The sequence below is a fragment of the Mesitornis unicolor genome, unplaced genomic scaffold (assembly GCF_000695765.1).
Source record: "Mesitornis unicolor isolate BGI_N332 unplaced genomic scaffold, ASM69576v1 scaffold52467, whole genome shotgun sequence".
Classification (NCBI taxonomy): domain Eukaryota; kingdom Metazoa; phylum Chordata; class Aves; order Mesitornithiformes; family Mesitornithidae; genus Mesitornis; species Mesitornis unicolor.
This window is the reverse complement of record NW_010198085.1, coordinates 3,090-15,831: the sequence shown is the minus strand read 5'-3', so window position 1 is coordinate 15,831 and position 12,742 is coordinate 3,090. Positions and strand designations below refer to the sequence as shown.

The 12,742-nt window shown below is 40.6% G+C and overlaps 1 protein-coding gene across 1 annotated transcript in view; it reads right to left on the bottom strand.

The window, feature by feature from the left end:
• Nucleotides 1–1,199: 1,199 nt before the first annotated feature.
• GOLGA1 (golgin A1) overlaps nucleotides 1,200–12,742 on the bottom strand; it is a 14,315-nt gene continuing 2,772 nt past the window's right edge. The window contains exons 3-22 of the mRNA XM_010189018.1: nucleotides 12,531–12,605; nucleotides 11,926–12,023; nucleotides 11,374–11,406; nucleotides 10,548–10,676; nucleotides 10,080–10,249; nucleotides 9,561–9,672; nucleotides 9,338–9,433; nucleotides 8,996–9,121; nucleotides 8,394–8,489; nucleotides 7,884–7,979; nucleotides 7,468–7,620; nucleotides 7,144–7,239; nucleotides 6,314–6,403; nucleotides 4,962–5,064; nucleotides 3,915–4,072; nucleotides 3,306–3,464; nucleotides 2,788–2,847; nucleotides 2,308–2,478; nucleotides 1,491–1,577; nucleotides 1,200–1,280 (exon numbers count right to left, since the gene is read on the bottom strand). Coding sequence (XP_010187320.1) covers nucleotides 1,200–1,280; nucleotides 1,491–1,577; nucleotides 2,308–2,478; nucleotides 2,788–2,847; nucleotides 3,306–3,464; nucleotides 3,915–4,072; nucleotides 4,962–5,064; nucleotides 6,314–6,403; nucleotides 7,144–7,239; nucleotides 7,468–7,620; nucleotides 7,884–7,979; nucleotides 8,394–8,489; nucleotides 8,996–9,121; nucleotides 9,338–9,433; nucleotides 9,561–9,672; nucleotides 10,080–10,249; nucleotides 10,548–10,676; nucleotides 11,374–11,406; nucleotides 11,926–12,023; nucleotides 12,531–12,605 — 2,189 coding nt within the window. The remainder of the gene's footprint in view (nucleotides 1,281–1,490; nucleotides 1,578–2,307; nucleotides 2,479–2,787; nucleotides 2,848–3,305; nucleotides 3,465–3,914; nucleotides 4,073–4,961; nucleotides 5,065–6,313; nucleotides 6,404–7,143; nucleotides 7,240–7,467; nucleotides 7,621–7,883; nucleotides 7,980–8,393; nucleotides 8,490–8,995; nucleotides 9,122–9,337; nucleotides 9,434–9,560; nucleotides 9,673–10,079; nucleotides 10,250–10,547; nucleotides 10,677–11,373; nucleotides 11,407–11,925; nucleotides 12,024–12,530; nucleotides 12,606–12,742) is intronic.

The following is a 12,742-nucleotide window of genomic DNA, read 5'->3' as shown; positions in this document are numbered from 1 at the left end:
GTGTTAGTAACCAGGCAAAACTGCTTCCACGCTGTGAGGAGAGTGCCACCTTGCTCCCATTTTCTTAAGGGAGAAGGAAAGCAAGCTGCTGGATCCAAGAATTTTGCCCTCAGAAACAAACCCCTCATAAGCAGCGTTTCTTTCATGATGTGGTTAGGACACAGTTAACAGCCCCACTGCATGTTCATAACAGTTTTTAAGCATCAGTATCTGAAGTACAGAAAACCACAACCAAAGAGGCGGATACTCGTTACAAAGATTTGTTGCTAGCAGACTTGGAAGAAAGAAAATGAAAATCAAAGTGTTTAGTACCAATATTCTTCACCCTTTGTCACTAGGTCTTTGTTTTTTAAATAAAAGGTATTCTCAGTGTGCACTTACAATATCTGGAATTCAGCTTTAAAAGTTTAAAATGGTTTGCTACTCCTTTGTCCCAACGCTAACAACTCACGGTACAGGCTAATGGATTAGTTGTAAAGGCGACTTGAGTATTAGGTACTAGAATTAAGACCATATTAAATATTATTTTTCTTTAAGAAAAGTAAAATCAGACAACTCTAAAGTTGTGCTCTCAAATTAAATAATCGTCATCAACGTGCAGCCTTCAGGACTGCAGGCCAGGATATACGCACCTTAAATTACACAGTGATATGAACAAATGCGAACTATTAGTTAGGTCAGTATAACAAGGCAAGGCAGATTTCTTTTTTGGTTAAAGCTCCTGCTCCTGTTCTTTGAAAGGCTCTTCAAAAAACTCAAGGCAGTACTGCCAACGTTTGTTTTTCATTGCTTGCTTTCCCCAGCGAGACAAGGAAGCCTTCCTGTGCCTGGAGCCCCTCGACTCCAGCACTCCACCACAGAAGCTGCGATCACCTTCCTAGGAGATGCACAAGTTAGAAGCTCAAACCGCCAGCACCGGTGTTAGTGAGGTTACCATGACCCTTTGGTGCCGAGAAATCACAGCCGATGAGCACAAGGAGCTGACTTGTATCGAGACCACGGTCCCCGGGTCCAACCCGAAGAGGTGTTTCAGCTTGTAGTGAAAGTTTCTCCTTGCACAGTATTAGTTTTGCAAACAGTGTCAGAAGTTCTTGTACAAAATACTGCAATGACAGTGATTAAGACACCTGAATCAGTGTGTTCAGCATTCTTTTCATAGAAAAAAGTGGCTGATGCCGACTGCCTATTTTCAGATTCCCTTAAGGCCACAGCGTCCTTGGGCTCGAGATAGACGGCCGGATACTGCCTTTAGGAGATGGCTTTGACCCAAACCATGACATCTAGGACAGGAAAGCAAAACACTTATTATGCGAGGTTCACAATTCTAAGAAGCCAAATACTTGAGAAAGAATATGGTACATATGCATGTCCCCACCATTTGATTCAAAGAACTATTTATAGGACAGAATGCTGCAGAGTTCACAAATTTAAGACTTCATTCTGCCTGGTGAGAGCCCCCTTAAAGACTGCAAGTGGAATAGAACCCTTACCTTGTACTCCAACGTTTCTTTAAGCATGTTTTCTTCCTCTTGTGAAAAATTCAGTAACACAGATACAGCTTTAATTAGATGGAACGCCTGAAAGAAACCACAGTATTTTGTTGCTTACGATGTTCTCATGCTCTCCATTCTGGCCTGTGCTGCAGCAGTTTTTCTGTAGGTTTGGTCACCGACTTTTTAGTCACAACTGCAAAGAACAGACCAGCAGCCTCCCATTACCCACTGATGGTCTGCATCTTATTTCTGCTGTTTGTGTTTCCTGGCTTTCTGTTCAGGACACCACAGAGCCACACAATTATTTCTTGGTCCTACCTGGTGACTTGCAATGAAGCCAAGCATATTGTTGGCATGACTTTTTTAACTTTAATGTCACCACGTGGAGAATGTGAAGGAGCTCCACATGCACAAGGCATTACCTTACAGATCAAGGGCAAGTGGTTTATGTCTTTTTCTTTGTTGGTGGTTTTTTCTTTGTTTTGGTTTGGTTTTTTTGCCATCTTCCTTAAATGAACAACCACTCTACCAACTCCATGTGCTTTTAGGAGTAGTGGAGAGTGAGCGTCCTGTAGTTTCAGTCCTTTTAACTTCCAGACATAACTACCTCTTAAAAACCTCGCATTTCCCTTTCACAATAATCTGTGCTTCCAAACATATCACTGCTAGCTATTTCACTTCATTGTGCTGAATCAGTCAACAGCTTTTTAAGTGTAAAAGTATGGAACTGGCATAGACGTGTCCTTAACAGGCAAGAGGTGGCAGTTTCTAGAGAAAGCCAGACTTGGCAGAAAAGGTAAGTGCACATCTTTACCTCTGATTCCCGGCAGGACATGAATTTTAGTACAACGTGTTTAAGGTACTCAAAGTTTATCTCTCTTGAGTCATTTAGATCAGAGTTGTTTGTGACAGTCACAGCAGCATTAGGCACTTCAGAATTTGCTTTTTCACGTAATTCAGGTACCTCACTGTCAGGCCTTATTTTCTGAAAAACAGAAAAAGAAGTACATTGATAAACTCTGGCAGCTTGACACTGGGAGAAGATCTGGGTCCAAGATACCCAACACCACATCCACAAGGTGGGCACAACCTGGGCATTCAATAAACAATCCAGGATAACATAATTCCTTAATTCAAGGGTTCACCAATCTGCCTGCAAACACAGAAACTGCACACATCCCTAGTAAAAAAAAAAATATATATGCTGTAGCTACCAGTCAAGCTTTTGGAATTAGCAGTGCAAGTAACTGCTGGTAAGCGGCAGCTGAGGAGACTGAAAAAACATAACCCTTACCAGCTCTTTCTGGAGGGTTTTCTTAAGTTCTGTCATTCTTTGCTGAAGCTGCTTTATCATCTGTAAGCAGAACAGAAGATAGTGTTAATACAGTACTCATGGTCACGACATATTTTGACCCACAGATATCTCGAAAAATCCACAATAAACAAGTCTAATGAATGAAACAATCACCGAACAGTGTTGACAGCTCTGAAGAAGCAACCTGAACATCTTGCCTTCCAAGTGGAAGTGAACTGAATTCACACAAAAGAGCTCTGCAGGAAAGCTGTAAACAGTATCATTTGGTGCATCTTTCCTCTAAAATAGGTAAGGATTCCCACAATTTTATCCACTGTTGCTAGATCCTTGTACAATCCAGAGAGAAAAAAAATTACCCCCAAAATACTGGATTCAAATTGTATCTGCCAAATTGGTAAGCCTGTCCTTCTAAGGCCACGGCATGGGCAGCACCAATTATCAGGCTTCCTTAATTAAAAGGGGAAAGACTAACAGCTGGTTTTGCTGTTTCAGTTCACCTTGTTTTTCTCAGCAACTTGCTGTTCCAGCTCTCTGTTAACCTTCTGAAGTTGAACGACGTCTGCAGTTGCTACCTCTCCGTTCTGTTCCACCACACAGTTTTCTGGAGAATGTAAATTCTTGTTCAAGTCTCTTGTCGATTCCTCTAATTCTGAAACCTATAAAAATTAAAGAGTGAACTGGAGAGATATCATGACATTTTCAGCCTATGAACACTCCCAGGAAGAAAGCCAGACTTCTTTTTGGTGTGGGGGCGTGGTGGTGGTGCATAAGTGGCAATCTAGCTGGCTACATCTCTCACTGACCTGCTTCCTTCTTTGGTCTCTGTCTCACTGGTTTCATAATGATTCTCAAGACATTTCATGAATCAAATAAAATAAGGGGTTGCCTTTCATAAACCAGTCACAGATCTGACAGGAAACAGCTTCCTTTTGGAAGACAGGGAACGACAAATAATGGTGGTCTACACTGCTGGTGTTGCAGGTCACAAGCAAGTTGTCAAAGTAAACAGCTCCAAGCACGTGTCACCAGGCGCGACAGAAGTGGGGTCTCTTGCACACCTGCTCATTTTCCCGAGGAGAACAGATGAGATGTGCAGCTGCACTCACATTTTTCTCATGTTCTTTGGCCAACAGGCACTCCTGTATCTGCAACTTCAGTTCACTGATTTCCTTTCTTGCAGTTTCTTCCCTCTCCGCTGCTTGGCTCTTACTAGCTTCTATGTCAGATCGCAACTGATGCATTTGCAGCAGGACAGCTTCATGGTCTGAGAAAGGAGAGACCTGCTTAGTATCAGTCTACTGAATCAAATGGGAGTTAAATTATTTTTCTTAAACGAAGCAACTTACAGTGACAGTAAATCCTGATTGTTTTGCCTTTCTCTGTCATAAATACAGAAAGACAATGGAATTCAAGCCACCCAAGCTCAAGCACATGTTTTTGCAAAGGAGCAGCCTCACTGTCCAAAAGTCAGGGTGATTTTAATACTTAACAATGTAATTACCAATTACACCTGCTCTGAAAGACACCCATCAAAAGTCCATGTTACTTGTGCACACCTAGGGCTGAGCTGCAAACCCAAACTGGCACAAACGACTACGACACAGGGCCAGCCAATGGGATGTGCAGCAAGAGGCTATGGCTCTGCTCCCTTTCTAAATGATGGCAACACACAAGAGAAACACAGAGAGGGGTTAGGAAATGAATGAAGACAGCAGCCCTTCATTTTTTAGTGTGACTGTGGAATACTGGTTTGCAGCTGCTCTTTAAGAATGTAAATAACGTTTCAAACAAGTGCAGTTTTTGAAGTGATGCAGTGAAGGAGCAGGCTTTGAGCTGCATCATTTATTTCCTGTGTTTTGTGCAAAACAGTAATTTACAAAAAGTACAGCAAAATCTGTTCTTTTATGGTGTATAAACATAAGACCTTGATAAAAAAGGTGGTTGTTTCTAAGGACACAGCAGACACACTGTCCAATTATTACTGAAGGATACAAGATTTTGAAAATTCTAATAGATTAAACACAGACAAGAAATCTAGAATTATTACGATCTACAGACAGACAAGCCCAGAACTAGAGACTGTACCTAGATAAAGCTGTCTTAACGTAAAGCTTTCTTTAACAAAGAGATAAAGTAGACTTGTTTGATCTAACCTTGACTGAGTTGGTTTAGTTCTTCCTTCTGTTTGAGAAGCATACCACATTTTTCATCAATCAGCTGGTCTTTCTCCTTTACTAAAGAAGCCAGATCCGAAACCTTCAAAGCAGGCAAACAAGCAAACAGAAGTCGTTAAAGATATGAAACTAGAAGAGGGCACTGAAAATTTCAGCATAGCTCAGAGGTACAGTTTATTCTGTTGTTGTTGGAAGGACTGGAGAATTTCTGTCTCTGACAAAGGCAGCAGCTGGTATCTATAGCTGACTGGGGCTGCCTGTGCTCTGTGCTAGGCAATACAACACCCTGAAAAAGTGGTTTGCACAGCATTAGCATTACAGATAATACACCGTGGATGTCTGAGCTATCCATCGACTCACATAACGCATCACCTCTAGGATGCTGACCTCATCAAAGAGCACTAATGTGCTGCAGGAGCTAAACCACACTTTGCCTCTGGTGAACTGTGCAATTACAGATCGCCTCACACCCAGCAGGTGGCAGCTGCAGAACCACTCCACTGCCGAGCAACACCGAAGATCACCTTTACAGCCCTTTCACATACAGCTGGAGCAAACAAGCACAGATCTGCAACAGTCCCGGAAGAACAAAGAAACCAAAATGTGGGCCTAAATTCAGTCAAGCTTGCTCAGTTGGCAGTTCCCAGCTTAAGCAAACACAAGCTCACATTACCCACCATGACCATTTTTAACAATGGAAGGGCAAAACAAGACTACCCAGAATTTACATTTGGTTACTAGATACAGCCTCCTGTATCCTCTTCCCTACCAGGAAATTTACTATTTTAGAAGTGCTGTGCTTCAGCAGGCAAAGGTGTGATATAAACACTGAAGGGAACAGCAACAGAATGGAACAGCAACAGAATGAACAGCCTCTTCAAAGCAAACTGCCCACTAGTCAGTGGCTCAGGATGGCTGGCCCACAGGCACTCCATACCATCCTATGGATTTTAAGGGCTCTGAAGTATCAGTCACCTTCATCCTGAGCAAATGCATTCACTTGCTGCCACCTAGTCCTCCCCTCAGTTGTTCATATTCAACTACCACAACTTGCCAGAACTCTTGACCCTACAAACTTAGGAATATCCTTAACCTGCAGTCAGCAGCATTTTACATTCTTCCAATGGAATAACTCAAGTAAGTTGATTACGTTCTTGTGCAGGCATTTACATTTGTTTCAAGTTTACTAAGGCAACTACTGCTGTCTTGCATGCTAAGGACATGATTCCGATTAATGCTTCTGACTGTTTTGATAATTAAGTCCAGATCTAGTCTGGTATGGAAAGGCTGGGAGCATCCAAACGTATTTTAGACCGTCGGTAGTAACCAACCTGCTGTTGTAACTCCTCTCTTTGTTTTCGTGTTTCTTCCAATGCTTTGGCAATTTCAACACTGACAGTCTCTCTGCTGCTCAATTCATTCTGCAAACCAAAAGTAATTCCGAGGTTACTTGACAACTAAAATCAAGTCAGTCTGTCATCTTTAAACCCAAATCCATTAGCAGCTAGAATTTACGGGTGTTCTAACACTTGCACTTCTAACTTCTTAACTTCCAAATGAGAGTTACTGTTTTGGTTTACTGCACTGCTGCTGTCTGCACATGCAAGAACCACACAGAACTGATGTAAGAGGCAAAACATATCCAATGCTTAAAAGATCTTTCAGCTTGAAGTTTCTATGACAAAGAAGTGGCTCCTTCCTACAACTGTTCTTTAATCCAATTGTGCATCTAAGAGTAACTACAGAAGAAAAAAAAACAACCCCAAACTTTCAGCAATCTACAATTACAGTCAAAAGACTGAGTATGAGCTGTAAATACCTGACCAACTTAAGTTTTTAACTTCTGTTTTGAATGCTATGAGTGGAATTGGATGTTGAATGATTCTGTATTCATTACTGCTAACAGGATTTAAAAGCTCTTCATGCCTGACAGTACAGGAATGTATTACTTCTGCCTGACTTCGACAGACTCAAGCATCCCGTTTCAGAAAAGGATCAGCCATTTGTAATGCTCCTCCAACGCATTTCTACCGAGTACCAAAGATGTTTTACAGCTGTATAGGTGACTCCAAGTACTGAGAATATAATACACTTTGCCGTTAACTGTTTCTCAAACTAGGCTCTGTATTTAACCAGCGTCATTAACCAGTTAAGCCCTTACCTTTAGCCTGTTCAATTCAGATTCTTGTTTTTTTAAAGAGCTCTCATACTCTTCTCTGCTGACATTAAGATTTTCATTTTCCTTTTCCAACTGGCTCTGTAAAATAAAGATTGCTTGAGTGCTAAGTACAACTATTCTAATGCATTGTTTAAACAATTAAGCACATCAAATGATTTGTTCATATTCAGTTTCTCTAAGTAAGAGATCTATTACAATGCTAGGAGCACTGACTAAGAACATTCAGGCAACATGCAAGGTCTACAAGCAATGTTAAAATCATTTTGTGAAGACTCACATGACCCACTGAACAGTTTCTGTACTTACAATCCTGTGCTGAGTGGCTGTTTTATCCAATTCCCAAGCTGTTTGAAGAGCAGCAATCTGAGACTCCAGCCCAGTAACCTTCTGATCGTACTGATGTTTCTCACTCAAAAGCTGTTGCTGTAGTTTACTTCTCTCATCCTCTACATCAGTTTGCTTAAGAGAAATCAAGAACACTGCGTTAATAAAACGGTATTTTGAAACTCTTGCAAGAATTGGACACCATTCCATGAGACTCAAACTGAAGCAACACTATTCCTGTGGCAGGAGTGTCACGTACTCATATACAGACACAAGTTTAGGAGACAAAGAGCAAGAAAGCACTTGAGTAATGACATAAACACAAAGAAATGAGTGTCTCTGGGGATGCTGAAGACGAGTCTGTCACTGGTCAATGAAACATCATGCAGCACACTCACCAGCTTCTTCATCTCCAGATCCTGCTCAGCAGCTGCTTCTTTGCTCTTTTTCAATGCTTCTGTTGCAATCTCCAGTTTCTGTTCCAGTTCTTTATTCTAAAATACAACCATACATAAAATTCCTTATCCATTGTCATCCACATTAATAGAAGAAATGTAGAGAATGTGGGATGACCCAGTAGGGGAACGTAAACATTAAAACCATAAAACTACATAGTTCAGAGAGACTGCCTACTTGACACATGCTGCTTTCACAAGCTCTTCACCACACCACTACCCCCAGCAATGCCTGCACTTCAGCTATTTGTATCTTATGATAGGAAAGATATGCATGAAATCTCTAACTACATAACCTCCAGGCCTCTCTCCACCACTAAACATAACGTGTGACAGTCTCAAAGACTGAGGCTGTGAGTGACAAGTGCAGTGAGAGGAGGAGGTATAGGGTGTAAAGAGGCTGCAAAAAGTGGGAATTTGTAGTGAACAAAACAAAGCAAAAACCTAACTTACCTGTGTTTCCAACCGGGTCACAGTCTCAGCATGATGTGTTCTGTCTGTCAGTACCTGCTGCCTGGTTTCATCCAGTTTCTGCTCAAGAGCAGCTTTCTGATGATTACGTAGAGATGAAGAACAAGAAGGATGGACAAAGAGATCAGGGTGTTTTTTTTAAATTAAGATTTTGCTTTATATTTCAGTAATAATCTCAAACTAAAATGGAACAGTTCTGTTTGATAATTGTGATAACAGAAGATGAAGAACAAGGAAAAGTGTGCACTGTTCTCTGTAAGGATTAACCAAAGCAGCTCTCAAGTTGTTCTGCCTCCTGCAGAGACATCAAAAAGCCACTTTTTTTTCTTCTAAGCAGTCAGATGCATTGCCTGAATGGACAATGCAGAAAGACCAATAGACACCTGTGCAGTATCTACATAAAAAGGCTCAGTGTAGCCACCTGCACAATTCTGTCCAGCACAGACAGCATGCCAACATACACCAAAGGGACAAATGTGCCTGCATTACATCATTATATATTCTTTCCATGTGCAATAAGTAATGTATGCCCTAAAAAAATCTCACTAATTGCACTTTTAAGCAGCCTATATATGTGTGATTACCTCCTTGAGTAACTCCTGCAGATGTTCATCCCCTGAAAGATTTCTTTCAAGCTTCTTTTCCAAGGAAAACACTTTTTCCTGCAGCTGTTCAGTAAGTTTATTTCTCTCAGCAGATTCAAAAGTCATCTGTGAGAACAAGAAATCACAGAATCTTATTTGTGTGAAGCTTTCAGCTAATCCATTGTGGTTTGACTTCAGAAAGTTCTACTAGAAAAAGTCCAATTTGAAAAGACAAAATGATCCTAAAACACTTTCTAGACACCAAGTCCCAAACTCACAGTGCGTTACCCAAGCATACACCTTTACACCAGCCAAGAGCAGATGCATCTCAAAACACTTAACCTTTTGCTTGTGTTGTTCATATTCCACCTTCAGAGAATCATGCTCCACCTGTAACATTTCCAGTCTCTTCTCACAACCAGAACCAGCAACTCGAGCCTAGAAATTTTGAAAAGTTACTTGCTTTGAAACTTAGATTTCCAAAAACACGTAACTGATATTTAATCTAAGTTCAGCAGACAAGGAAGGAGCTCTTTGAATCAAATCTCACTTAACTCAAACTTACATTTTGCAAGTCTACAGAAAGCTGCTGAATGACAGTTTGAAGTTCCTGTTCTCTTAACTCCAGAGCAGTGATCTTATCTTCTGCATTCATCTCAGCTGTCATTAGTTCATCTCTTCACAAAAAGAGAATTAAAAAAAAAAAGTGACATACTGTTCCAGAAAAAGAATCTTGACATACTACTTCTTCTCATGAAAACGGACTAGGCAGCATCAGCAAGATTTTCCTGTCCTAAAACCAGCCACTGCTTGACTATACATTTTCCCAAAAACATGACAGTTAAGTATTCAAACTATGAAAAAAAAAATTAGTAACAAGCTTACAAAATCCTCAACAAGTACTACTTTAATTGGCTTGAAAGGAAATATAAACGTGACAGTTACATCCACACTGGCACACTAGAAGCAATTATTCAGACAGCTCACTGCATACATAAACTCTTCCAAAAAGATAAAAGCACGCACAAAGTAAAAGTATAGGGGAAATTAATACACTGTGCTTCAGTAACCACCACATCCGTACCTGTGTGCCTCCAGCTCCATGAACTGCTGCTGCAGCTCCTGCAGATCTTTCCTCAGGCCTGACAACTCGCTGCTCGAGTCCTGAAGCGCCTCTTTGGTGCAGGTCAGCTCTCGCGTGCACGCCTCCAGTTCCTGCTCTGCTTTGCTCAGAGATTCTTCCTTTTTCAAAAGCTGAATATTAGAATATCTTTGACAATACAGGTGACCTGACAATATTGATAAAGTCTTCTCATGGAAACTTGTCTCTCTCATTAAGTTACGAATTCAATTAAATGAAATGACTCCCAGAAAAGTCACTGTTGAAATAAACTACGTAATATTGCATGCATGTGCCTAATGTTAAGATTTTGATGTTGACCAAGACTGTATACAAGAATTAAGGCTAAAAAAAATTAATGCAGAGCTACCACTGACTTGGTATTCCAACAGACATTTTAGAGAAGGAAAAAACAAATTAAAATAATCTTACCATGTGTTTAACTTTGGCAATTTCCTGCTGCTGAAAGCCTTCCAGTTCATCAATTTCATCTCTTTTTTGAAAAAGGTTCAAACTCTGCTCCCTCATTTCTCGTAACTGAGTTTCAAGCATTTTTTTTTCCTGACAAACGAACAAAAACAAAAGGAATCCAGGAATACCTGTATGCTCATTTCAAGTCAATGGGAGTTTAGTTAAACTCTCTGGGAAAGGAATCTTGTTTGGCAGCCATAAGGCTCTCTAACGGTGCCACACGTAGAACTAGAAATTCTTCCACGTTCATCTTGCAGCAAGCAATGTGAAGCAAAATACTGAACTTCAAAAATCTCAAAAAAATCCGTATTCATTACAATGCAGCCAATGATCACCTAACTGAACTATTAAAGAGACAGGAAATAGCAGCATGTTTAATGTCTCCATAATCACAGATACTTTAAAACAGACTGAGCTAAACAACTGCTAGACTGAAATACTGCACTAAAAAAATCCCTACCAAATAGTTTCATTTCTTTTGTGAAACAGACGACCTACTGCAAGACCTCAGACAAAGTCACTCCCTCCTTCTGCATCCCAGCTGCCTCCTCTGCAAAGGAAACTGCTGTTCCACCTTACAGAAGTACATCTTTCTTATCATAACCCATCATTCTTCACTTCCCCACTGAAAAATGGTAACGAGAGCAAATCTCTGGCCTTTCCCATTACACAAAGATCGAATAATAAAAAGGGCTGAACACAGCTGAGCTGTAGGAAGTGTTCGGGCTACTGTTTACAAATACACACACACAAAAAACCCACCCGAAAACCCCCAAAGGTTCATTACCTTTTCAACTTGACCCAGCTTTTCCATCCATTCCTGAACAAGACAGACAAGAGAAAAATATATCAAAATCGATTTGTAGACTTTCAAGGATACTATGGTAAAACCAAAAACATTAGTATCATTAACACAGTTACTAACTTGTGGTAATGATTAAAAAAATAAGCAGCAAAAGAAAAGCAACAGCCACTGTTTTAATACATAAACACCGAGGAATCACTTATGCCACCTGAACATGTAAGCTTCACGCAAGTAAAATTAAACAAAAGTGACAAAACAGGTTTACTGCAATGGAACCGTACCAAATCCAAGCTTAACCTGTCTTCAGAAACTGTTGTGGGCTCTCTTAAAAACAGCAAGGACAGTCAAAGCAATGACAAGTCCTGCACCATATCTGGCATTTGAACTTAGTACTCCCTTTCTCTCCGCAGTGTTGGCACGCTAAGCATACATGATGTCAAACAACTACTTTAATTAATGGCAACACCTCAGACCATCAAGGCCACGATCAGATCTCCACACAGCGCCACGGTGGAGCTGTTCAAGTGCTGTTACCTGGTCCTTTTTTTCCAAGGCCAAAGCCATTCCTTCAGCCATCTTGGCTCGACTGGCCTGGTGAGCTTCATTCTGCTCCTGAAACTTCCTCATGGAGGCTGTCAACAGAGAACCACCAACGACATTAACAACTCAGCTTTGAAAACTGCTTCTCAGTTTTCTATAAGTTATTTATAACTTTAGAGAGCTGCTTCTGCAGCTAATTAGCCCCATCCTGACTCTTTAGCAGTAACGCTGTGCCACTCATTACCTCTCACTGCTCGCACGTTGGACAACTGCCAGAATTAACAGCAGACAGCAGTACTGCTCTTCACCAAATTATAACAAAGCTGTGGGTTACTTAAAGGTCTCTCCTGTACGTTAGCCCCAGATTTGGCAAAAGGAGTATAAAAATAGCTTTGTTCAACACCCAACACACTACTGCTGCTTTTTATACTGTAAATAAGGCAAGAACTTGTGTTCTTATTCATTGCAACCTAGAGGTGCACAGTTTGAAAGGAAACTATTATAACATCTGGACATCAAACCCGTTTCCTTCCAACCATAACAGTTTTTAACTTAAAAAAAACCCAACACAAACAAAAAGGAGAAAGAAAAGTACGTACAATCCTGATGTTTTTCTAATGCATTTTCAAGCTTCTCTTTTATCTTCTGCAAGTTTCGGATCTGATCAGCGTAATCTTGTGTGAGGAGGGAGAAGCACAGACCAGGAATGAACAGACATTGGGGAAGGAGATTTTTAGGGAAGAAAAAAAAAAAAGAAAAAAAAAGAAAAACGGATGAGCGGAAAATGACGATGATTTTCTCAACCAGAAAA